This window comes from Polypterus senegalus, chromosome 13, assembly GCF_016835505.1.
Source record: "Polypterus senegalus isolate Bchr_013 chromosome 13, ASM1683550v1, whole genome shotgun sequence".
Lineage (NCBI taxonomy): Eukaryota > Metazoa > Chordata > Cladistia > Polypteriformes > Polypteridae > Polypterus > Polypterus senegalus.
Window position 1 is genome coordinate 132,856,801 of NC_053166.1, and position 26,558 is coordinate 132,883,358.

General features: G+C 40.4%; 1 protein-coding gene across 1 annotated transcript; it reads left to right on the plus strand.

Annotated features, from left to right (window-relative positions):
- Positions 1 to 233: 233 nt before the first annotated feature.
- LOC120542556 (QRFP-like peptide receptor) lies at positions 234 to 3,252 on the plus strand. Its single transcript, XM_039775088.1, has 2 exons — positions 234 to 556; positions 1,222 to 3,252. The coding sequence occupies exon 2, from the start codon at positions 1,312 to 1,314 to the stop codon at positions 2,665 to 2,667; it is 1,356 nt and encodes a 451-aa protein (XP_039631022.1). The 5' UTR covers positions 234 to 556; positions 1,222 to 1,311; the 3' UTR covers positions 2,668 to 3,252.
- Positions 3,253 to 26,558: the final 23,306 nt, after the last annotated feature.

The window sequence follows — 26,558 nt, forward strand, 5'->3', positions numbered from 1 at the left end:
GAAATATTACTGATTTCTTATCGCAGGAAACTAAAAAGGTGACAAATTGCAAACAACACAGGGGTGCAGTCCAGATGCAGCAGTATGAAATTAAAAATAAATAAATAAATCGAATGTTGATCGAAAGAGACTCGCGCGCACAATCGCTGTCCTTTCAGCACCATGTGTCCGTACACGCGCACGGCGAGAGCGCGCGTCTTTCTGCAACACAGCCGCGCACATCTTGACGAAAGACATCTGCAGGAAAGCGCACTTGCTGTTGTTTTGATGCAATATGAATGTGATTTTACTTATCTTAAACTGTGTGAGCTTTCTGTTTCCATTTCAAGAAATGTGATAGACTGCTTAGTCTCTTCCAGATGTGACTCTTCTTCCGAAACAACCTGCGGAATTCATTGCAACGGTCAATCTCTTTAGAACGTGAGCAAGTTTCCACAGTCTTAATCTTGAGATATTGCCGAGGAATCTCTTTTTAGCAGTTTGGCTCTTTTTCTGTGATTCCTTTCATTTTTCCGAATTGCTTATGTCGCTTCTTGCTGTCATGACGTTTATTCAGGTAAGTTGACTAATTCTTCATTAAATGTCGATGCTTGTAATTACTGACATACCAGCGGACGCATTGGCTCATTATATGGTCGTTAGCGAACTATCGCATCTCAAAAACGACACTCGTTTTAAGGTTAATGTAGCTTTGCACTGAAACAATTTAGTTCTTTTTAAGTTCCTTAAAGATAAACGACGCTGTTAAAAAGAAAGTTAATGTGCTTAAAATGAGACAAAATGTGACGAGAATTTAAGTTCAGCACTTACTTCAATTTCAGCATTTAACGCTGAAGACGCTTCTGAGAAATTAATCGGGTACCTTACCCTTCATTATATACTCGCGTTTCAAAGAAAAACGAATCTCTTTGAAAAAAGAAATATTTAAATATACTGTTAACAAATGAAAAAAAAAAAACCTACACAACAACTAATAAATATATGTAGTAGTGTGTATATTATTCTCATTACCTCTTTTCATAATGCCTAATTTTCTTACAAATGTCTGGAATTTTGTTTAAGGCTATGACTGTGCATTTTAATATTTTCTGTATTGAATAATACGAAACCACATTGTTCATAAAAAAATAATAAATGAAATATTTTACATTGATGGAAAACAAACTCTCTATGCCATCTAGAATAATACCTAACTGATTAAATTTTGTGTGATTATCCTAGCAATGCTGACATTTTGGGATACTGGGAATCAGCTGCATTGATGAGTCAAGACCTTTAAATCACATAGCTGGCTGTTAAGAGAGAAAAAAGATGAATTACAGTCTGGATTTTCAAGGCACCCATTTACAGCATCTCAGTCTGTTAACAGCAAGAAATCTGTCCATTGAAGCAATCCGCCGCATGATCCATGATCACCTTTTACTTGAAGAAAGTGAGCTTGAAAATATTTTGCTACTGAGAATTCAAGAACCCATGACCATTGCACTTACAGTAATGTATGTGGCCTCCTTTGTTTTGGGTTTCATTGGAAACATCATGTCCATCAAAGTGCTGACAGGGAAACGGAGCAAAAGGATGACAGGAGTTAGTGCAACTAGAAGCTTGCTGGTAAATTTAGCAATCTGTGATCTGATGGTGGTGTGCATATGTATGCCAATTACCCTTGGAAATCAGATCTACCGAGCATGGATTTATGGGGACTTTCTGTGCAGAGCAGTGCCTTTTATTCAAGCTGTTTCTGTTTCTGCTAGTGTTCTCAGCCTTACTGTCATAAGTATTAACCGATATTACAGTGTTCATAACCCATTAAATGCCCGATCTTTTTTCACCTGGAGGAAGATCTTCTGCACTATCATAATAGTCTGGATTTTCTCTTCAGGGATATGCATGCCACTGATATTTATGAACAAGAGAGATGAGATAAGACCCATTGAGAATCGCCCATTTGTATTCCCGAGTTGCAGAGAAATGTGGCCACAGGCCAGGCTAAAGCAAGCTTATAATTTTATTCTCTTTTGTACCCTTTACTGCCTCCCAGTGACATTCAACCTGGTCATCAGCTTCTTAACAGGATGGAAGCTCTGGAGTGCTTCCAGGCATTTCAAAGATTTTGACTCCCGAAGCCAAACCGTGCCCACCTCAAGGCTAAAAAACCGGAAAAAGATTGCCAAGATGGTGGTGGCCCTGGTGCTTCTATTTGCTGTGTCCTGGCTTCCCTTTTACATGGTTGATATTTGGATTGATTTTAACAGCCCAGATTCTCAGAAGGAAGAAACTCCTTCTCCATGGGTTCTGAATGTAAGGCCTTTTGCCCAGTGGCTTGGTCTTACTAATTCAAGTCTGAACCCAATCTGCTACTGTTTTGTCGGCGACCTATACAGATCTGCAAAGGAAATGAAGTCCAGATATCAGAGGCGAATAATGAGCTTCTTTCGATTGTCACTCTCTGAAGAATTAAGCAGCTCCAGAAAGATCTCCTTCAAAAGAGCAGTCGATGCATCCCGCAAGGACTCAGTCTGCAGCACGTCAGTCATGAACCACATGTCCGACTGTGATCAGTACACCTACAGATGTGAATCGGCACTGCACACCAAGCAGCCAGCAGCTGCTCATGTGTTCACAGTAAGAAGACAATCCTCAACAGAGTCTCACCAGACTAAATTATAGGGTGGGCTTCAGACAAGCTGAACCCCAGACTGCTGTGTGGAATTGAAATGAAACTATGATGCTGACAATTGGCAAGCACTAATATTAAGAGACCACCCATCGCTCAAAAGGACACTAAAAGAAGCATATTATTTAGTACAGCAAATAAACTTATAGCACTTGGGGAGCCACTACAGAAGAAACTCTGGGGGACTGGCAGCTCTTTAATGTAAAGCTCAGCCACCTTGAACACTGCATGCTGCTGATATATTGTATGAAATGTAAGGAACCGTAAAATAATAAGTGTGGAGACATGAAAATAACAAAGATCAACTTCTAAAGAAGGTCATAATTTAAAAGCAAAATAAAGCAAGTGTCCTAAAACTGCTATGTTGTACACAGTTTTCTTCAAGGCATAGACTAGCCTTCTGCATCTGTAAGGCAGATGCTTGAAAAAAAATGACTCTTCTCTTTCCTGATGCTTCGAATCCATAACAGTACTGTGAGGAGCAAGGGATTATCCAAGACTGGGACACAAGGAGAGAAGAATTACCTGTCCATTTGTTATAATATGTTTGTTATAATATTAATTTCATGTCACTATCTCTGTGCACACTGTTATACCGGCAGACCAAGTATGGTACACAGGGGCTCAGCATTTAGAATTGACAACCAAGCATTGGATTTAGGTAGCCAAAGACAGCTGGAGGATTGTATAGTCAGCCTAAAAGACAGAATAGTATACTTCTGTCCTCTGTCAGCACAAAAAATCTTCTTTCCTTGTTGGGAGAATGAGAACTGCAAGTAGGCATTGTGCTATTCCTGTATGTTTGGAGGTGGAGTTGAACCGTTCCTGTCCTTGTTTGGAGACCAGAGAGGACCAGCACGTGGATAAGACAGTATATAAGGATGGACCTAATGCCAATACACTTGGAAGCTGTCGGGCGGAAGATTATGTCATCCGTCCGGAAAATCCTCTCAGCGTGGTGACGAAAAATGGCAGACTGCGTAGATCAAGACTCCCACCTTGATAAAGTCTGTCATAAGCTTCCCATCTGTAACCGCGTAAAACCCGTCAGTAAAGTAAGCTAAAGTATATCGTTTTCTCATGTGATTTTTGTACTGCCGTAATCTCGATGGGAGGGATATCATCTTTTCTGTCATATTTCTATATTTTTCAGTTACTTAACATGCCGCAATTTCAAAAGAACACACTTCCGGAGTGCTTAAAACCTTCTAGGGAAATACACCATTACAGGACACACACATATAATTTAGAGCTGCCATTGGGGTGGGATAACAGGTGCAGTTGATGAGAACATGGGCACAAGGGGCAGATTCAAGTTCAGTCCTGAAGGACCACAGCAGCCCGGCCCAGTAGCTTCATTAGGAGACAGTTATTACCTAAAATGGATCTTCTTATTTAACACTAAGGCTTGTTAGGGTCTTCATGGATAGCGCATTGGTAGTGCTGTTTGCTTTGAAATTAGAAGACTAAGGTTCACGTCCTGGATCATCCCTGTGTGGAGTTGCATGGGTTTCTTCCCAGTACTCTGGTTCTCCCCCCCACAGTCCAAAGACTTGCAGGTTAGATGAATTGGTGATATGAAAGTGGACCCCAGGGGTTTTTCCTTCCTTTTGCCCTATGCATGCTGGGATAGACTCCAGTTTCCCCATCACTCTGCTCAGGATAAAGCAGGTTAAGAAAATGGATGGATAGACAGTGTCTTCATTCTGCCACTTCAGGTTTTTCTTCTCCAAGAACATCATCAGAATGAATTGTTGTCAATAGAAGATCAATCATTTTCAATCTTTCACATTTTTCCATTTGAAATATGTTATTAAACAAATCTTACTTGGTATAAATGAAACACATTTAGATGGTGAGCTGCTGCTTCATTTGTCATTTGTATCTCATTGGCAGCTGGTTAAGAAAACAAGAAGCAATTAAAGATGGTGACTCCTAAAAGGTGAGTTAACTAAAATGAAGCACAGAAATGTTGCGTAAGTCATACTGGTTTCAATATCAAAAATTGAGTCCTAGGTAAGAAGTGGGATTGAAACAAATGCCAACAACTACTGCGGCCCCCTGGGTCTGAAGATGAGCACCTCTGATGTAGAGCAGTGGTTCTGAGGTTCAGTCCTGGAGACCCCCTGTCGGTGCAGGTCTTCATCCCAAGCATCGTCTGCTTTTAATTGGACTCAGACATTCATTAAAAAGAAATTCACAGACTTTTTTTTTTTATTTTAAAAAACCAGAAATTTCAAACTGGATATGCTGACTGTTTACAGAATAAAGCAGGTCTTTGTGTTTAATCGGTAAAAATTTCACCCTTTTTGCTTTGCAATGTTTTATCTCTTTTTAGGGTTCAAGGTGCGACTTACCAATAAGAACACAAGAGGGTAATAATAAAATAACCACCCATTAGCACGGCCATCTTAACAGCATTATAAGCCCCCGGGCAAAGCAGTCACAACATACATAGATTAGCATGGAGTCCCTGTGCTTGTGGGGTCCCCAGGGAACTGCCCAGCGTGCCCATGTGTTAATATGGCCCTGTCTATTAGCTGAGCTGGTGTCTGCTCCGTTTGTCATTGACCATCAGTAGTCAAATGGCATCAAAAGAACAAACCCTCTTCTCTTCTCTTACCTTGACTTCAATCCAGTGGACATTATTCTTTCTGGGCACCAGCTCTGCTAAACTAATTTTAGCCTCTTGCTGGAAATCCTCATTCTGCAATCCTTCTAACTTCACTTGAAGTTTCTGTGGCACAGATCAGTGGATCATCTGACTCCAATATAAAGGAGTGGCAAGGTGCTGTGCATTTGGTTTCGAACTGGTTGGCAGGGGTTCTGTGTCATGCCACTAATTTTAATTGTTCGTTTTTGTTTTTCTTACGTCTCACTTTCCTAAGGGACTCCCTGTGTCTGTCTGCCCCTCTTAGGGTTGTGGCACGTGGCTGGGGGTGGTACCCAGCCGGGACGCCCAGGAAGACTGAAGCAGGGCTTCTCCAGACCACAAGGGGGCAAGCGCCCTGGTTGCACTGGGGACCATGGGTGCAGAGCTTGGAATCTCAACCCTGTAGGGGACCGTGGTGACCGCCAGGGGGCGCCCCGGTGCCTGAAGAGCCCTGGTCCTCAGCACTTCCACCACACCAGGAAGTGCTGGGGGGAAGAAGACTGGGGACACCCAGAGGGCTTCCAGGAGCGCAGCCAACACTTCTGCCACACAGGGGAGTGTCCACGGAGGAGTGTCGGGGAGCAGCTGGAGCCCATCCGGGCTGGTATAAAGGGGGCCACCTCCCTTCAGTCGGGGTCAAGAGTCGGGTGGAAGTGGATGAAAGACTAAAGAGAGAGAGGAGTGGAGGCGGCCGGAAGGATGGCACTGGGAAAAGAGGCCTGGACTTTGGGGGATCTGTGCTGGAAGCACTGGGTTTGTGCACAGACTTATAAACTGTTGTAAATATTGTACAGAATAAATGCGTGTGTTGGGTGATAAACCGTTGTTCGCATGTCTGTGTCCGGGCCACGTTCCACAGGGTTCTACATGGGCATCAGTAAATTTTAATCCTACATTGGCCCCTTTTTATAGGGCAATTGTGTGGGAGAGTGTACCAGGAGGGCACTGTTGGGAGTTGTTGTTGCTTTGTGACTACAATTTGTTTTTCTATGATTCCTGATTGTTTTTATGTTTATTCCATCCATCCATTATTCAACTTGCTACATCCTAACTACAGGGTCACAGGGGTCTGCTGGAGCCAATCCCAGCCAACACAGGGTGCAAGGCAGGAAACAAACCCCAGGCAGGGTGCCAGCCCACCGCAGGGCACACACAACCACACAGCAAGCACACACTAGAGACAATTTCAGATCGCCAAAGCACCTAACCTGCATGTCTTTGGAATGTGGGAGGAATCCGGAGAACCCACAGGAAACCCACGCAGACATGGGGAGAACATGCAAACTCCATGCAGGGAGGACCCGGGAAGCAAACCCGGGTCTCCTAACTGCAAAGGCAGCAGCGCTACCCACTGCGCCACCATGCTGCCTTTTATGTTTATTGAAATTTTAAACATTTTGATCACAAAAAAAAAAACAAACTTCAAAGAAAAATATATTAAAAAGAAAATGAGAAAACTCTAGTTAAAATAACTTTAAAAGATTAAGCAAACAATACAGATACTTTTTCAGAAATGTAAATCTCAAACTACTGCTTTTTTCTGAATGCAGAATAAGAGAAGGAAAAATGGTAGATAATTAAACAACGAGATCATTTGTGAATTTGGTTGGAACAAAACGGTGCAGGCACAAAGGACCCCAAAGACTGAACTCAAGGTGGTCTTTAGGACACCAAACCCACAGGCTCCTGCAACTGAGATGTTCTAGCCTCTGCAACTTTAAAGTCTGCAACAGAACTTTTTCAAATCTGTGTGATCCAATCCAACCAGACAGCAGATCATCTCAAGACCCACTTACGCACATGCATAGTACAATTTACTTGGTAGAAAAAGGAGGAATAATGCACAAAGGCAAATGTTAACGGTAAGGACAAGAAAACCATAGGATATGTAATCACAAAGAGAAAAAAAAATGTGGACACCTACCATTAAGAGGGCTTTTATCTACTATATGATATAAAACTAAGGTCTCTGTGCCTGTCCAGTCCTTTCCAAGCAATGTGATTGGTCAGATTAGCTTTAGTGTGATTGGCCAGTTTAGCTTTGGTGTGATTGGTCAGTTTAGTTTTGTTGACCCAATTAAAAGAGATGGGTATGAGGAACAAAGGCATGGGAGGCATGCTGAGAGTCACCTTCAAAGATGGAAAGTATAAAAACAAACAACATGTGAGAAAGGTGCCTTGAAAATACTGTCAGTCTGAGAAGCAGGCTCCACAGGAACACATTCGACAGAGGGAGCACCGGTTACGAGCACATCAGACACACGAGGATATACCGAGGAAAGGCGCTGAAGGTACGCACTGGGCAAGATATATCAAATGTGTTTAAAGTCATCGCTTGACCTGTCTAGTGATAAAATAAAGACTTAACACTCAAAAAATAAATCTTTGGATTAAATTAATTTGATCATATCACGTTTTTCCACCTTAACTGAATTAAGTACATCCAACTTGAAAATAGCATGCGTTTACTAAATGTATCTATTTGCTATTAACTTGATGTAATTAATTAATTCACTCATAAATTAAAAAAAAAAGTCCAGTACTGTATAGTTCACGTAGTTTATAAAACTATAGGTAAGTTGGGTATCTTTAACTTTCAAAGAGTGTTCATTCAAACCCACCATTTATACTTTATTAGCGCGAGTAACTGAGAATATGCAGAACATTTTTTAGGAGTATATAATGATTTCCTATATTAAGTGAGCAGGTCTTGCTTTCTTTGACTGCACATAAAGTGTAATTCCAGAATCAATTGCCTTGATCTCGTGAAAAGAATAAAAAGATGCTGTTGTGTTGTGTGAGGTGGGCAAATTATTTTCCTGAACACGAAAAAAATGATCACAGATCAGCTTCCAAAGCCTTACACAACTCACATCATTTGGACAAAAATACATAAAAAATGTAATAACCTTGAATAAATACATAAAAATTTACTTTATTTCGAATTGTTCAAAGGTGATTAGAATCCCTTGCCCCTTGAAGCAATAAAAGGGTTATTTATGCAAAATGTTACACTTTATGTAAATAGGTTAGTCGCGTACATATCACTTGTTTTATAAAGTTAAATCAGGTCCGTGCAAATGTGGATTGTGAAAATGGGAGTATAATTTTTTGAGTATAGAAAGGTGTTAATTTTGAGTAAAACAGGTGAATAACGACAACAGATTATTTCTCTGTTTATAAGAAAATAATCAGAGGGATTTGTTTCAGCGTATTAATTGCGGTAATGTGATACCTAAGGGATTTATGTTAATGTAGCTAGAAACAGCTATGTAATACCTGCTCCAAACATGATCATGTTAAGTTAAATTAATTTACATTGAGATTTTTTAAAGTAAACCTTGTTTGGGTGCCAACTTTCTGTACCTTCATACGCTTCGTTTTACGTGCTTTGATCAGCTGTCCTGTCAAAATGGACTTCACTAAGAACTCGCAAAATGAGCTTCAGCTCAGGGTGATGCTGTTCCTGCCGCAGCGGTGCGCTCCAACTCCCTGGCTTTTAATTCCGGCTGCAGAAACAACTGAAAGACTTGCGTGTTGTGTTAAACGGCGACAATAAACTGAATCCGAGTGGCTGATTGTGTCTTGCAATGGACTGAAGCCCCGACGCGGATCCCTCATCTGAGCCCGATTCTGCCAGGATAGACTTTGTATTGGAATAAGCAGGTCTCGCTGATATGTGACCGCCAGTAGCACTGACATGGCCGAAAACTTGACTATTCGTTATTAAGCATCGGTGTACACGTGACGTGACCTTGTGATATAAAGTCCCGAGAGTCTTTTGTAGACCAGCTGGGGTTCGTATACGCGTGGCCTTGCGATGCAAAAGGCAGAACTGGAAATCATCAAAAGTAATAACGTTTTTTTGATGCTGAAATAAATAACCGATCTCAACAAACCTTATGGGTTTCCAGATTAGGTGTTTGCAAGTAAACATTTCTCGGAACTACAAGGCAAAGACCGATTTTAAGACGTTGAAAATTCTACACGTGGAGTTTTAAATATGCATGGAGGGAAAAACAAAAAAACACTGAAACATCCGCTTCAATGAACTATAATGCGTAATCATAAGCACGTCTGGTTCTTTAAAAAGCCGGGGAAGCTCACACAACAATTTTAACAATTTGGCAAATGTTTCATTTCAAATAGTGCAGCGAAAGTAGAAAAATGGGGAACTGATTTAGCTGAACTTGTTTTGGCTTCATTTAATCGTAATGGCTATCTTTTTATTCCAGTGTAATGAACTGAACATTTCATAATACTGTATAACGGAAAAAATGCAGCAAAATGCTAGGCACAAATGAATGTTCCCAGGCCTGCACTACAGAGAGCAGAGCTGGGTGATTTGTGGGGCTCTGCAGATTTTTAAAAGGTAAGCTGAATTTATGTTTAAAAAAAAATTAATTTGATTTCCTTTCTAGTGTATGAACAGTTTTGCATTGTGAGGAAGGTCACATAAAATTCTGAATTTTCAAAAATACAAGACATTCTTGTTACTTCTTAATGTATCGATATTTATCTGTGTCAGTCCAAATAAATACTTGCTGCGCATAGCTTTTAAAATAATTTTCTAAGATGGCCTAAGGATTTAGCAGAGCATATAATATTTCACTGCCATACAGTGGGGTGCAGGTGGCAGCAGCCCCTCTATCAATGGTGAAGCACACTAAGTGATTCAGCGTCACAGTTCTGTCCTTCTGCAGAGGGGAAGCCTACAGCACTCCATACCAGCAGCTTCAGAGAGCCTGGACTCTCAAAATACCTTGTGCTGTCTGTCAGCTTAACTGTAATAACGCTGATGACGTAACAAAAGTTGCACTATAAATATGGCAGCAGTCTCATATTGCATTATCCATCAGTGAATGATGGATCTGCATTCAATAGTTAGGTTTATTCCAAGTCGGGCATAGGATATTGTGTTCTGGTTACAGTCCTTTTCTGAATTTGATTATTATTTTTGCTGTTTGAACTCTGACTAATCTTTTTTTGTTATTGTTTTGGCTCCTCTAGTTTTCTTGACATTATTATGTCGAAACAATGATGGATGACTTAAGAACGTTTATAGTATGTTAGGTAGAATGCCTTGGTACCCCTGTAGATTTTTTTTCTTCCTCAGTTTTTTTTTGTTTGTTTTGTTTTTTTTCTGTCCCCCTGGCCATCCAACCTTATTATTGTACTTATTTTTAGAGTATAATATTATACATAATTTATTTTTTATTACTTATTCATTAGTATTATTGACCAATTTCTGTGGTGGGCTGGCACCCTGCCCGGGGTTTGTTTCCTGCCTTGTGTCCTGTGTTGGCTGGGATTGGCTCCAGCAGACCCCCGTGACCCTGTAGTTAGGATATAGCGGATTGGATAATGAATTGATGGATTATTGACCAATTTAGTTTTCTTTAACATCGTATAAAGCACATCCCGTGTATGAAAATGTGCTATAGCAATCAATGTAGTTGATGTTGTTGTTGTAATATTCAAACCATTGCTTGTCTTTTGATCACAGTTTCTCATTTCTCAACCTACCCCTGTGTTTTAGGTGCTCACAATGATTCTTTGGCACGCTGTATATCCACAATATGGAGAACTTTCTTCCTAGAATATCACACTTTTTCCTTCCTTCATTCACTTCATTATCATTCATGAGACACAATATTTCCAAAGTTTGTTTTACAACTGGAAAAGTTAAAACACAGGACTGTCAACACAGAGGTCCCACCTGACTCCATGCCATTCTTCATGTGTTTGGTGTTTGATCTGGGAGTGTTAGTCACAATTACCAGGCTAAATTTGCTGAATACATTTAACTGATCAGCTCCTGTAATGTTTCTCAATACTGAACATCTTGACAGCATCCATGCATCATCAGAGATCTATGCTGCACAGTTTGGCCTGTCCATGAGTCCATCTACTGTTCTGATGGGATGAAGATCTGCTTATGTCAATTTTGTTTTTGACAGTGGATGCTGAGTTTGGAGTTGAATTGAAAATGATCAATAATGGGTGGGCTGGATAATTGATGATCAAGAATGGATGGATTGGAAATGATTTTGGAGATTGACTGAAATGATCAAGAATTGTTTTTCAGAGAGTGAAGTCTATAAAAACTTAATGTGCCTGGTTTGTGGTGCCAGGGTCTTGAGCTCCTTTCTCACCCTGATGTGGTCTGGTGTCTGCACGTTCTACCCTTGTTCATGAGGTTTTTTTTTCTCTAGGTTTTATTCTGTATCCCAAGAATGGACATGACAGATAAAACAACAAATTATTTTTCTGTATAGTCCAAAATCACACAATGAGTGCAGAAATGGACTTTAAGAGGCCCTGTTTTTTAACAGACCCCTTGATTTCCTAAGAAGACAAGAAAAAAAACTCCCAAGAAAATCTCCCCAAAATTTTGTGAAAGGCAATTCAGAGAGAGACGCTTTTTCAGGTAGGTTGGGCATGAAATGGGTTTCAAAAAAAAATGAGGCCAATACAATACACAGAACAAGAGACAAGTAATCCTCTTCACAGAGCTAGATGGCCAATCTATCATTGGCACTTCAGGAATAAAATACAGTAGTGCAATAATGATAGTACAAGTACAGTGCAAAATGCAAGAATAGATTCTGTCCCATAAGACGATTCAGATGTGTTCAGAGTCCTATGAACCAATGTGGCCATTGTGGAGGACTGCCGGCTTCTCATGCCGGTCCTCACCCCCAGGCCTGCCAGGAGGAGATCTCCCGACAGCAGGATCGTGCCCCGAGGTCCAGCAGGGCCTTATGGACTTTGTAGTATTTATACACAGCCCTGCTGGATACCTTGGGGGCCACCAGGAGTCGCTGTGGGGGGCTTATGGGCTCTTTTATGCCTTATGACCCGGGAGTACGTCACGGTCACGTGACGGGAAGGAACGACGTGCTCCCGGGTTGAAGTAAAGGACTGATTGCCCTGACCCGGAAGGAGTAAGGAACTGTGGACTGTTGGGACAGGAACACCTCTGGGTCAGGGGCTATAAAAGGATGATGGCTCAGTCCAGACACTGAGCTGTGCTGGGAGGTAGAGGAGCAAAGTGTCTGGGCGAGGAGGAGAGGTTATTGTGTGTTAGTTATAGTATCGATTTATGAGTAGTGTGGAGGGTGCTTGGTGCACTGTGGAAAACGAAAATAAAGAGTCTTGGACTTTTACCTGTTGTCTGGCGTGGTACCTAAGGGTTCACGGGAGCGCTAGTGCCCCCTACTGCCACACCATACAGTCGTGATGAGAGGGAGGGTGGTCTGCCAGGTTTGGTTTTGGCCTTCCACTAAACAATACAGTAACAAGTAAAGAGGGTCCTAAGATGGAAGGATTAATACTTTAAATGTCACAATTCTACTAATGTCTTCCTTCTTGGAGTATAAGATGGGTGCCATGCTGTATACTACATCATCTGAGCGAGAGTGGAATTAAACAGATTTTTGTAAATTAAACTCTTTTCTATTGAGAAAAGGCATGAAAGCAAAGCTCCTTACAATTTTCTGAACATTGTGTAGCAGAGGCATAAAAGTTTCTGAATTGTTTTATTCTAAGGATTTGACTTTAAAGTCACACAGGACTGCTCAGCTTAAATTTTAAGAAGAAATTGCATAACTTTGTCAAACTTTGGAAATGTTTCAAACTCTTTGTGCAGCACAAGAATGTAAGCAATTGATGAGATTAAAGTGTGGATTTATTGCTTAGGGATATGCACTTGTAGCAAGCGTTACACTGAATGAATCAAATAGCTAACAAGATGAAGAAAAAATAGCATTAAAGAGACGGGAAGAAACAGAATTAAAGTTAAAAACGTAATAAATAAACAAGTAAGAAGATGCACTTCAGTTGGTCATTTGGTTTGAAATTTGGAGCATTTTTTAAATTTCTGGCCACTTGCTCAAAGAGTTTGTTATTTACCTTTTATAACAGTGAGTCATGTTAAAAATTAACAGTGATAATTGATATGTAATTACATGTATTAGTACTGCACATAAAGTATGTCATTAAATCCCTTTTTATAATATCATGTGGCTAAATTTGTTTTCATAGACAGCAGGTTTCTCCTCAAGTTATTAAACAAGTAAATTCTGTAGTCAAGAGTTGACAAGGCTCAAGACTTTTTATCTTCTAGGGATCCTGAGAAAGCTACTCATGCTTTTATCTTTTCTCGCCTCGATTACTGCAATTCGCTGTATTTTGGGATTAACAAATCCCTGATATGCAGGTTACAGTTGGTCCAGAATGCTGCCACTCACTTTCTGGTTGGGGCAAGAAAGTCGGACTCTGTTTCTCCAATATTAGCTTCTTTACACTGGCTGCCTGTCAGTTTTCGAATTGATTTTAAAATCTTGCTGCTAGTTTTTAAATCTTTACGTGGGCTTGCTCCTGTCTATTTATGTGAACTGTGTGTTTTACACCAGCCATCCAGAGTGCTTAGATCTTCTGGTCAGTTGTCTCTTGTTGTCCCTCGTACCAAATGTAAAACTAAGAGGGACAGACAGGACTTTTTCAGCTGCTGCTCCTCGCCTGTGAAACTCTTTACCTCATCACATAAAGGAGTCGTCTACAATTGAACTGTTTAAAACAAGATTAAAGACTCATTTCTATTCATTTGCATTCCGATAGCTTCAGTAATACTAATGGTTTCCTCATTGTGATTATATAACATTACTTCTGTTTATTATTTATTTTATTTATGTTCATTTATTTTATTTCTATTTATGTTATTCATGTTAATTGTATGTTTTTCTTTAATTCTATTATTGTAAAGCACTTTGGCCACTGCATTCCTATTTTGTTTTAAATGTGCTATATAAATAAAGTTGACATTGACATGTAATGATCCTTGTGCTCATGTTAGTTGCTGTTGGATATGGAGGGTCTCTGACAAATTGCAGGGCCATCTTAATGCATGGGCATGCTGGGCAGCATAGGGTCCCCATGCTAATCTGTGTATGTTGTGACTTGCTGAGTGGTTGTGTAGGTAGGGGCCCCAGTGCACTGTTTTGCCCGGGGTCTTACAGTATAATGCTGTGTCAGGGATGCCAGGGGCCATGACCCGGCCGGGACGACGGGAAGGACCGGATGTGGGTCTGCACCCACCCTGGATCACGTGGGGGTTGCCTTCCAGGTTGCTTTGGGGGCCATGGAAGCCCTACCCTGTAGGGGCCCGTGGTCACCGCCAGGAGGCGCCCCAATGCCTTGGGGACCTGTTACCCCGGCACTTCCGCCACACCAGGAAGTGCTGGGGGGAAGATTTATGACGGCGCCCGGAGAGCAGCCGGGAGGACAGCCGGCACTTCCGCCACGCTGGGGCGTGGCCAGAGGAGGATGCCGGAACACCTGGTGCTCATCCGGGTGCCATATAAAAGGGGCCATCTCCATTCATTCGAGGCTAGAGTCGGGTGGAAGGAGGACGAGGCAAGAGGAGCTGTGGAGGCGGCCCGAAGACAGGCATTTGTGGCCAGGACTGTGATTGTTTTGGGGTATTGTGCACGTGACTGAGGTCTGAGTGACCATTGGCTGGGGTCTTAGTGACCTTTATTGTAAATAATTAGTGTAAATAAACGTGTGGTGTTTTAAACAACATGTCCGCCTGTCTGTGTCCGGGCCAGGTTCACAGCTGTTAAGACGGTCCTGGCTGATTGGAGCTCCAAGTTTTTAAACATAAAAATTTCTCAATGAAGTACCTGATGGAGACTTAAAATCCGTGCTGAAGTGTCAAGCTAAAATTGTTGGCTGAATGCAGACATGACAGACAGTGTATCATGATGGCAATATGTAAAAAAATGACAGTGTCACAGAAATATTGAATCATTGTTTTTAGTGTAAAAGAAGCACTGAGTACACGTTTACTCACTGTAGCATAAAGTGTTACTGTGCCATCTTTTATGCATTTCTTCATAATTTGACTTGCTTTTTTTACTTTTATGAACATGAAGATTATGTCACTTACCCTCTTTAATTTTAAGTGAGCTGCTGTGATTTGCACAAAAGGTGTCTTCAACTACAGAGTTGGATGCACAGTTGGGTGAAAACAGAAGCAGATTGTTGGCATATATTAGAGACCTACCTCTGTATTCTGGTACAGTAAGGGGTGGTAGTACATACCTTGTACAGTAATGACTAAACAAACAGTACCTTTTCTACTGTATTGAATGAATAAGTAATATGATTATTAGTGAACTGGTTAAATGAAAGCACAAACCAATTGTCATATTTTTGTTGTTTGGAGTCACTCTAACCCCGCCTACTTCTGACCCCGCCCCATCCTGTGTTCTGCCCAATGGTGCACTTTCTTCAGCACACAAAACTCCAAGTGTTTCAGTTTTCATTGATCAAGTCAAATAAAACATATACAAATAAACAAGAATACAAGATACAACAAGATACAATTGACACAGTTAACTAATTCATAGTTGAAGTCACACAGAATGTTCCTCTGTTTAAAAACAGACATGTTTGCAAATTTGCCAATGCTTTTCAATGGAAGCTTGTGAAATTTTAAAAATGTGTACAGTGCGCAGTATTCCAGAGACCTCAAAGAAAAGTGAACTGTCCTGACAAATTTGTCTTGAAGAATAAAGTGTCAATCCTCAAGAAATCTGGTCCACTTGCAGCTGAGTTGTTTCACAGAGACAGAAGGTCATGGCTATTATGGCTATTCAGCAGGTGCGAGAGGATTACGTGTGTTCCGTTTTGTTTATTGTATTTACACCATTTTTTGACACCCTTTGCAAGCACAGCACTTTTTTTGTGAATTTTTTCTTCTCTGCTTTGGTGGTCAAGGCTGGGGGGCTGTCAAAAATCAGGGCATGTTAAAGTCCTTTGAGGCATTCCTTTTGTGATTTTGGGCTATACAAAAGATAATTTACCAGAAGTGTATTCTTGAACTGAAGCACAACAGAACTTTTCAGTCAAGCCACAACTAACTGCATACTTGGGCTTGGTTGTGTGTTCACTTCCCCACCTGATAATGAGCCACTGCCACACATCATGCCACGCCTCCAGACACACCCATCAACACACCACTGGTCACATGATTGGGCTGTCACCTGAAGCCTTTTGAGCCATTTGTTGGTGAGTTTAAACTGATTTCTGACCCTAACCCTTGGCTCAGTCACAGGGTCCTTTGTGTTGTTGACTGTTTTTTTTAATACTATTTCTTTTGAACTGTTTCTATCTCATTCATTAACAATAAAATTGTGTAGTTCAGTACATTTATTTTTGGTACTTGTTGATTATTCCACCAGCTGACTAACCTTTTTCATTTTTGATCAGGTCTGGTTTCTTCACCCTCCAACTGTGAGCAATGTAAATCTTAGAATAATGTCGCAAGCTGCTCTTGCTCTGTCATGTGTAGCAAAATCTTCCACGCTTATGAATGGTGCAGCTCCAAAAACAGTTATGTGACATAAGCTAATTAATCGACTTGTAAGCCCACCTTAATTCAGCCCTGGGCTGACTAAGAGGAATGTATTGAACATGGAAAAAGATCAGAGTTCACAAAAAGTCAGAGTACTGGCTCAGTGCTCCCCCAGGATTACACAAATAAAAACCTCTTCTGGCCACACATAAACCTGTTGTTTTGAAAGTATAATAAAAATAATTTTTAAGGCTGTAGATTATGAAGAAACAAATAGAAAAACAAACCAAATGATAAAGTACTTAAATCAATTCATTTTATTGAATACTTTAATTTGAACAGAAAGCTCAAAAGACATTGTAGGGTTTCAAGTTTGGAGTGATGCTAAATATAAAAAAGAAGACAGTATGATGGAATATAAAAAGTCATCCTTCTTTAAAACACAGACATTGAGATAATCACCATCAATCAAAGCAAGGCAATGGCATTTAATATGCTTCAGGGGGGTGAAGAAAATGCTAAAGCATTAACTGATTTCCGCACATTGACATTAGAAACTATATGTTATATTCATATTATTCGAAAGGCCATAATCAAAACGTACCACGCAGATCATGTCGCCATGCATTACCTGTCAAAATTGCACTCAGGCATCTAGATTGCTTTTAGCATCTGCATTCAACGTAATCCTGATCAGAACATCTTGTTGCAACCACCATTACATCAAAAGAAAGCGAGAGCTTCTGGGGCAGAGGTCTTTGTGGGTGGCTTTTTTCATCTTGTGCTTTTTGGGCTCGAGCTATTCTTAAACAAAAGGAGAAAGTAAATCGGAGACTTGTAAATGTGTAATATGATCTATTAAACAATGTTTTATATTCATCTTGTACAGTGTCTTTTATCTATTTTATGTTGAGTCTTCAATATCTATCTATCTATCTATCTATCTATCTATCTATCTATCTATCTATCTATCTATCTATCTATCTATCTATCTATCTATCTATCTATCATCTAGCAGCCATACCACATTCCCTTCAGAATAGGTGATCCTCCTGAAGCTAATCATGTTCAGGCCAAGCCAATACTTTGATGAGAGACCATCTAGGAAAGCTTGGTTTGTGGCTGGATGAGATGTTGGTTGTCTGTGTGTGGATCCCAATGCCCCAGTGCAATGATAGGGACACTGTGCTGTAAAAATGGCACCGTTCTTTGTACGAGATGTAAAACTAACATCCTGGCTGTCTTTCATCATAAAAGATCCCTGGGCCTCCTTTGTAAAGAGTAGTGTGGTGAGTGTACTACCACAAAATGGCAGTACAGTGGAACCTCGGTTTACGAGTAACTTGGTTTATGAGTGTTTTGCAAGACGAGCAAAAATTTGTAATAAATTTTGACTTGATAAACGAGCGATGTCTTGCAATACGAGTAGTATGGATACACTTTGTCTGCTGCGCGTCATGTGATCACCACTGAGCTGATGGTGGTTCTCTCTCTCTCTCCTTATCTCGCTCGCTCGCTCGCCCAGTGCGTCTTTTTCTCTCTCTCCTTATCTCGCTCGCTCGCTCGCCCAGTGCGTCTTTTTCTCTCTCTCCTATTCTTGCTCGCCCAGCGCTTCTCTCTATTTACAGCGCTTCTCTCTCTTCTTATCTCGCTCGCCCAGCGCCTCTCTGTTTACTACAGCATTGTGACTGTGTGTGTGCGCTGTGAAGTGCGAGTCCTCATCTTGCTCCCCAAAACACGAAGCTGAGTCTCAGTACTTTAACACTTTAACATCAGTTTGAAACAGCAACAGCGCTGTTATTTATTGCAGCGGGATCTTTATAATGTTCCTTGATCTTTTTGGATGCGCTTATACGGCGAACTGCTACAGCGAAGGGAGACTGCGATTGCTTTGGGACACTCTTCAGCGTGTTGTCCCATTGGGTGGAATTCCACATGAGTTTAGAAACTCACACCAGCCATGATTCTTTTTAAAGGTAAATTGCAGGTTAATTTGTATTATGTATTTTACTTTATATTTTGTATTAATCCTTTTTATATGAATAGTTTTGGGTTGTAGAACGAATCATCTGAATTTCCATTATTTCTTATGGGGAAATTCGCTTTGATATACGAGTGTTTAGGATTGCGAGCACGTTTCCGGAACGAATTATGCTCGCAAACCGAGGTTCCACTGTAGTTGCATTATCCAGGTGGATACTGCACACTGGTAGTGGTTAAAGTAGCTCCCCACTCTCTATGTAAAGCACTTTGAGTAATGAGAAAAGTGCTATGCAAATGTTAAGAATATTATCTATCTATCTATCTATCTATCTATCTATCTATCTATCTATCTATCTATCTATCTATCTATCTATCTATCTATCTATCTATCTATCTATCTATCTATCTATGTATCTAAGCCTGCAACAACTTTGTTGTTTCAAACTTTTTCAAAGTTTCATGAAAACTTGCATTTTAAAAGGCATCAAGTAGTATGCCATCTAATTGCAAATGAAAACTGCTGAAAAGACATGACATAGTTCATCATTAATGGACAGATGTTGTTGGTTTCAATTCATGCTTACTTAATTCCTACTTTGTTCTGTGTGTTTTAACAAATCTGCATTTATATGTTGTCACACACGTGCGTCTAGGAACACGTTGTATGGACCAAGCAAAGGTAATCCCACACCAGGCCAGGGGTTGGCAGGGTGCACTAAACTTTCTCCTGTTATCTCTACATACCAGCTATGGGAAAACCTGTCTGATGTAGAGCAGGTGATGTCACTTGCAGTTCTGGCTCCCAGAAGAATATCACTTCCGGCACCTACTCTGACATCTGAAGAACATTACTTCTGGTTCCCTTAGGTCACTTCCTGTCTGATCCCTTAAAACCACAGTCTTGACAAACCATCAACAGTTCTGTTTTGGACTTGGTATTGAGAACATCTCTATACTATTTAAAGAATTGTTTTGTAGCCAGGAATAATATACGGGTGGGTGCCCCAAACCTTTTAAAGTGTGTCGAGTCTATTCTTTTTACAATGTGTACCAGTATTGTATTTAGTAATTAGTATAATCTATGCTTGTATTTTGACTGGGAATTGTTCACAGCACTCTACACCTGTTCTCAGTGAAGAGCGCTATACAAGACATAAACTATATTGTACTATTGTATAGTCTAAAGGTTGTCAAGGTGTATCATTTTAACTTAAATTTGATAAAAGTAATATTCCAAAGTACATGTACTTGTTACGTATGGCATTCCACTAAACCAATTAAAACTTTTTGAATATTGTTTTTCTTATTTTTTTGATATTTTTTTAATCTCAGCCATAATAGGTGCAATCTATTTTAAACATAAGCTTGTTAATTCTTTTACTTTTAGTGTCACATGCATGCACTTAGGGGACAACTTATGTACTCTGGTGATGGTAATTACCTGCTGAACCAGGGGCTGGCGCTGTTGTCTAATGCCATCTCTCTTCCTCACTCTATTGAATGACCGACTTACAGCCATTCCACCACTGATGTCCCTTTCTTGTCCACCCTCCTGGGTTTGCCTCTTCCTGCTGGGATCATATTAAATAATGGACACCACCATCTTGGTCTCAAAGTGAAATTCTGTCTGATCTATTATGTAGCACCATATGACTCTCCAAGCCAGTCATGGTGATCCAGCTTTTTGTGAGACAAGAATTTAAGGTTTCTTTAAACTGCTTGAATTCAGAGATTTGGCAGAATACCTGAAAACAGATCTGGACACCATGGCTAACTGAACAAGTCTGAAGACTGGCCCATGTCAAGTATATGGTGCAGTTGGGATGATAGTTACAGAGAAAGGGATCTGTAGACTGATGAAAAAGCGCACTTGTAGGGTGTTATGGACCTACTCTTATATTCTTTTTAATGCCTCGTTTTTAGCAATCAACTGCTCGTCAACCATACTTATTCAATTTTAAGAGATATTGTTTTTGATGAGGCACTTAAAAATCAGGAACATTATTTCACAAGTAAAGTAACCCATAATTGTGCTAACGCAAAGGAAAGCTGTTGGTGCCTATCCAGAAAACAATGAGCACCTGGCAGGAGGGCACACCAGGTGGGAGGCCAGTCCAACTGAGAATAGCAGCCATCAACAAACAGGCTTGCTAATCAGCTCAATACAATATATTGGAAGAGCGGAAGAATTTCTGCTTTCAAACATTACAGCCGTGGCATGCAGAAGTTGTTTTCATAAAAGCCATTTGAACAACAAATATATTATATTTGCAGTTAATAGTATCAAGTTTACTTTCTAATCATAGTTGCTCAAGCTGGTACATTATTTCCGCTGATTGCTCTGACTGAATTTGGCACCAGGATGCTGATTAGACTGTGATTACCATTAATGAAGTGAACAACAGAATGGAAAAGGACAAAGCGCATTTGGATGAGCTGTCGACACTTGAGAGCCATTAAAGCACCACAGAGTGATTTTTTAAGTAAGACATGGCAAGGCTTTTGATCTCTGATATTTTGGGCTTTTCACTGGTTTATTAATTTTCAAAAGTATGGAAGGCAAACAGACACATTTTTGACATCCAATTAAAATCCTTAGTGAATTAAGGAATTAATTCGAAACATTTTTTTTATGTAAGAAATGGAGAGCACGAGGGACAGAAAAGTGATGAATGCCAGATGGTGCTTGCTATCTACTTTTCATTTTATAAATACTGTAATTAATAGTTGCATAAATATTTGCATAATTTCCAGTTGTACAAATTAAGCAAGGCTGCTGGACCCATCACTTATTCAGGAAAATGCAAAGACAATTGTTGGATATTAGCAGGACTCGACAAGGCGAGAGCATTCATACATCTGCATACTGCAATTCACTTAAATGAAGCTTTTATCCAAAGTGACTTACAAAACAAATCAAGCATAATTGAGTAAACATCAGCCTGGAGAACAGGACAAGGGTGCAAAATTGATCACCACAAGTGAGTAGCTCTGAGCAAAATACAAGTGAGTTACAATTCTTAGGTTACAAAAACCATGCAGCTAATATCCGTTAGACAGAAATTTACCATACAAAAGGGTCTTCAAATGCTTCTTACACACAGTGAGGGAGTCACAATTTCAAATCGAAGGAGGCAGCCCTCTCCACCAGAGATGAGATTTGATGCCATGCAGAAGTGACATTAACAGGTACCATTCATCAGCAGCAGACCTGAGTGGGCCACCTTCTAAACCCTGAACACAACCTCACCACCACATTCCCAGGTCTAATAAAAGGGTTATTACAATAAAGTACCTCACAAAAAGGCTTCAAAAGTGGCAGATACGTTTTGTCCATCCTGCACACCCAACTCTGAATCCCTGGCAGAGATCGAGCAGCTTCTTTTATCTATGACCCAGGAGGTACTCCCAGTGCTAGGGCACAGACCACTGGAAGCAATTCAGGGTCGAACAGATGTCCCCTAATGTAGGGATTGTGGCTCCCTGGTAGCTCCCCCTGGTGGCCCTCATGGAACTCAACAAGGCTGCCCCATGGGACTACGGGTGCCAGCATGCCCTCTGGGTGTCTGTGTGGGGATCCCAACCCAGGGATGCTGCCCTCTAGGGTACTGGGGAGAAAAGTTTCACCAGTGCTCATCTCCCCTTGTCCTTCCCTTGCACCATCCTCCTGGCCAGGTAAGGATCACTGTTCAGTCCTGGCCGGGTTATCAGGCCATATGTGCCATCCATGACAATATATATTGTCTCACATGCACACCAGAGGTTCACCCTTTGAGTTCTTCCCAGGTATTTGCTACCACCCCGAGCCGACAGAGGGTGCAGCCGCTAACTGTCTTGTCTTCTTCTTCCTCCACAGTACAGAGAAGCTGCCCAGTGAGGGCAAAGGACTGTGCCACTTCTGGCCCCTGGTGCATAAAGGCAAGACTGTCTGAAAGGAGGAGTCATTTCTGATTCAAGCGACCAAATGAGAAGAGCTCCACAGCCTGTTCATAATTAAATGATCAAACCCAAATGTTAAGGGGGAGTGGATCTTTTGTTTCCCTTTCGAATGCCATTATGCATTGTTTTTTTGTTGACTTTTGTAAGTAAACAGGGGTGGCCATGCTGCTACCCCAAAAGTCTTTGTTGTATCAGCTAGTGGTGCTGTAGGTGCTGACCTGTAGACTACAATGTAGGCAAGCAGCAAGGATTTAAACTTAATATGTGCTGCTACAGGGAGCCATTATTGGGATTGAAAAGAGGAACGACGTGTCCATTTTGGCTAGTTGGACACCAAAATGGCTGCTGCATTTCGAATCACTCACTTTGGAGTGGCCTGAGGTGACGTAACTGTGGCACAGTTCTCTTGATATTACATGTTTAGTATAAGGCCTATGAATTCTTCATACTAACAAGTAGTTTTAGCACCATGTCAATATGCTACACTGCGCTGAGATGAATAATCTCTCTACTGATGTTTTCTAAGTGCTATGAAGAGTAAGAGTTGCCTAAGAGTAAATGAGTCAAAGATCCATTTTTGCAGTATATACCATGTGTTACCATGAAAATCAACATACTTAGCTATTATTTAAATTAAAATAAGAAGAACAGAATCTAATTCTAGGTATAACAAAACTCCCAAATCCAGGAGAAGCATAAAAGAAGCAAAATAAAGACAGGAACATTTTATAACATAAGTAAATCATAATACTGGCAAAACCCACAGGTGAGACAATGAACTTCAGGGAAACACGATGAGTAATGCTAGTTGCTTGTCCATGGCTGTCGATCTCTTCTTATATATTGCTCCATTCAATGATACTCAATGCGATCCATAAGAAGAGCCACATAAGCCAGGACTAGAAGAACAGAAGAGCTCTCCTAGAGTTACAATATGAGATTTTGTCCTACAAATGTATATTGTCATGTTTCTTCACATATATGTCACAATTTATTTTTCCTTTATTCCCTGCCAACAGTCCTTTGAACAACTTTTGAACAAAGTTTATCTTTATCTGTTACATATTTTTGTTTAAGTATGCATCATCCACCAACCTACTACTTTCAAAAACATAAACTTTTACAAAATGATTATGTAGATAAAATTGTTATCAATAAAAACAGAACTGTTTTCTCAGATCATCTCATTTCTGATGTATATTTCTGCAATTTGTTATTATGCAGCCAGAAGTGTCATTCAAATGCAACAGAAATGCTTTCCAAAATATGTAAAGCAGATTTAATTATCTATGCATGCTTTTCAGCCTCTAATAACTGTCATTGGCAGAATGTTAAACATTTTTTTAAATAGGTGATACATCATTATGCAAACAAGCGTCACAGCAATGCTTTATCAAAATGTATTCAGTTTTGATATTTCTGATAATGGGGCCATCTTAATAATCATTTAAATGCCCTCTGATTTAACAATAGGTCATTTTGTCTGCGTTTCAACTCCTTAAAAAAGCATTTTGTGCATGTTGAGTACTACAAACAGTGAAATGCAACCAAAATATCTGTCAACTCACTGTGATCCGTTATCAGCTGGAAATGGAAAGGCAGAACCCCTCAAAGAATATCATGGAAGTTACAGCCGCAAGGCTGACATCTGTGCACAGCCAGGATTGATTTTTTTTTTAAATGTTTCTGTTAATTTTTAATCACAATTTTTCATGTTGTTATGTTATTTCTGTTAGTTTTCTTTATTATTTGTTAATGACAAAGTATCCCTGAGGCTATTCCATGCACTTGGTGGGTGGAGCCCCCAGTAGGCGGGGCCACCCTGATATCACTTCTGTTGGATCCTCCCACTGGCTTGATAAGGATACAGCAGTGGCTTATTGTGTTTGGTTGGACTAAATAGTAAGTGTTGGGGTTTCTTTTTGATTTCCAGTTTTTTGCAGTTTATTTTTGTCTCTGCTTTCTGGGTTTTCCTTTGTTTTTGTGTATCAGGACTTGTTTGCTTAAGATTTTCTTTTAAGCAACTCCTTTTTTTGCTCTTTTAAGTTCAGATTAGTATGAAGCTTCAGTTAGTAGTTGGGACCTGGTTGTGTTGGGGTGAGCTTCTTCTGGGCTGGCCATTGAAGGTCCTGGTCTGGTTTCTGTGCTACTTTTGGTGATCTCACATCCATTTTGTCATGTTTATAACCCCTGATCATAATAAGCTGAGTTAAGATCATCAGACTTCCGTCGTGACCAGTCCACAGTATGAACACTGCCTAGGACTTCAGAGACATTCAAAACCCGACTTGATGTTATTTTAGAAGAATTAAGTGAATAGGACTGGCTAGCTTTGTTGGGCTGAATGGCCTGTTCTTGTCTCGATTTTTCTAATGTTCTTGTGTTTTGGAAGTTTTGTGTAGCCTTTGACTACAGAGCTTTAGACAATTCTTTCCAGAGCAAAGGAACTGGTCTCCTAGAGTAATTTTTCATCATGCCTGTTCAGAAAAGAGATGTATTTTGCCCTAAAACTGACAATCACAAGTACAGTGGAACCTCGGTTTACGAGTAACTTGGTTTACGAGTGTTTTGCAAGACGAGCAAAAATTTTTAATAAATTTTGACTTGATAAACGAGCGATGTCTTGCAATACGAGTAGTATGGATACACTTTGTCTGCTGAGCGTCCTGTGATCACAACTGAGCTGATGGTTCTTCTCTCTCTCTCTCCTTATCTCGTTCGCTCGCCTAGCGCGTCTCTCTCTCTCTCTCTCTCTCTCTCACTCGCCCAGCACGTCTCTCTCTCTCTCATCTCGCTCGCCCAGCGCGTCTCTCTCATCTCGCTCGCCCAGCGTGTCTCTCTCTCTCTTTCCTTATCCCGCTTGCCCAGCGCGTCTCTCTCTCTCTCTCTCCTTATCTATCTCGCTCGCCCGTCCAGCGCGCGTCTCTCTCTCTTTCTCTGGCAATCGTCTCCTATTCTCCGTCTGTGTGTGTGTGCGCTATGAAGTGCGAGTCCCCATCTTGCTCCCCAAAACACGAAGCTGAGTCTCAGTACTTTAACACCAGCTTTATTCAGCTTGAAACAGCAACAGCGCTGTTATTTATTGTACCGGGACCTTTATAATGTTCCTTGTATGACCCATTGATGACAGGCGCTTATAGCATGTCTGCAATCTTTTTGGATGCGCTTATACGGCGAACTGCTACAGCGCTGGGAGACTGCCATTTGCTTTGGGACGCTCTTCCGCGTGTTGTTCCGTTGGGTGGAATCCCACATGAGTTTAGAAACTCACACCAGCCATGATTCTTTATAAAGGTAAAGTACAGGTTAATTTGTATTATGTATTTTACTTTATATTTTGTATTAATCATTTTTATATAAATAGTTTTGGGTTGTGGAACGAATCATCTGAGTTTCAATTATTTCTTATGGGGAAATTCGCTTTGATATACGAGTGCTTTGGATCGCGAGCACGTTTCCGGAACGAATTATGCTCGCAAACCGAGGTTCCACTGTATATCATTTTATCTATGCTTATACTATAACACATACTATAATGTTTGAAACAATTAATTATACTTTGTGCCTGAACTTCATTGTTTTTTTAACATTCATCACATTTTTGTCATTATCATTTATTCTTATACAACAAGAACTTTTTTAGGCCTTCACAGCACTTTTTAATTTAAATAATAGCTAAGTATGTTGATTTTCATGGTAACATTTTAATTTATGTACTGCAAAAATGGATCTTTGACTCATTTACTCTTAGGCAGAAAGACCTTCTTTATGTCTTCATAGCACTTAGAAAACATCAGTAGAGAGATTATTCATCTCAGCGCAGTGTAGCATATTGACATGGTGCTAAAACTACTTGTTAGTATGAAGAATTCATAGGCCTTATACTAAACATGTAATATCAAGAGAACTGTGCCACAGTTACGTCACCTCAGGCCACTCCAAAGTGA

What these genes read in the sequence shown, in the direction of transcription:
- LOC120542556 (XM_039775088.1), top strand. Translation starts at nt 1,312, where the DNA reads ATGAATTACAGTCTGGATTTTCAAGGCACCCATTTACAGCATCTCAGT.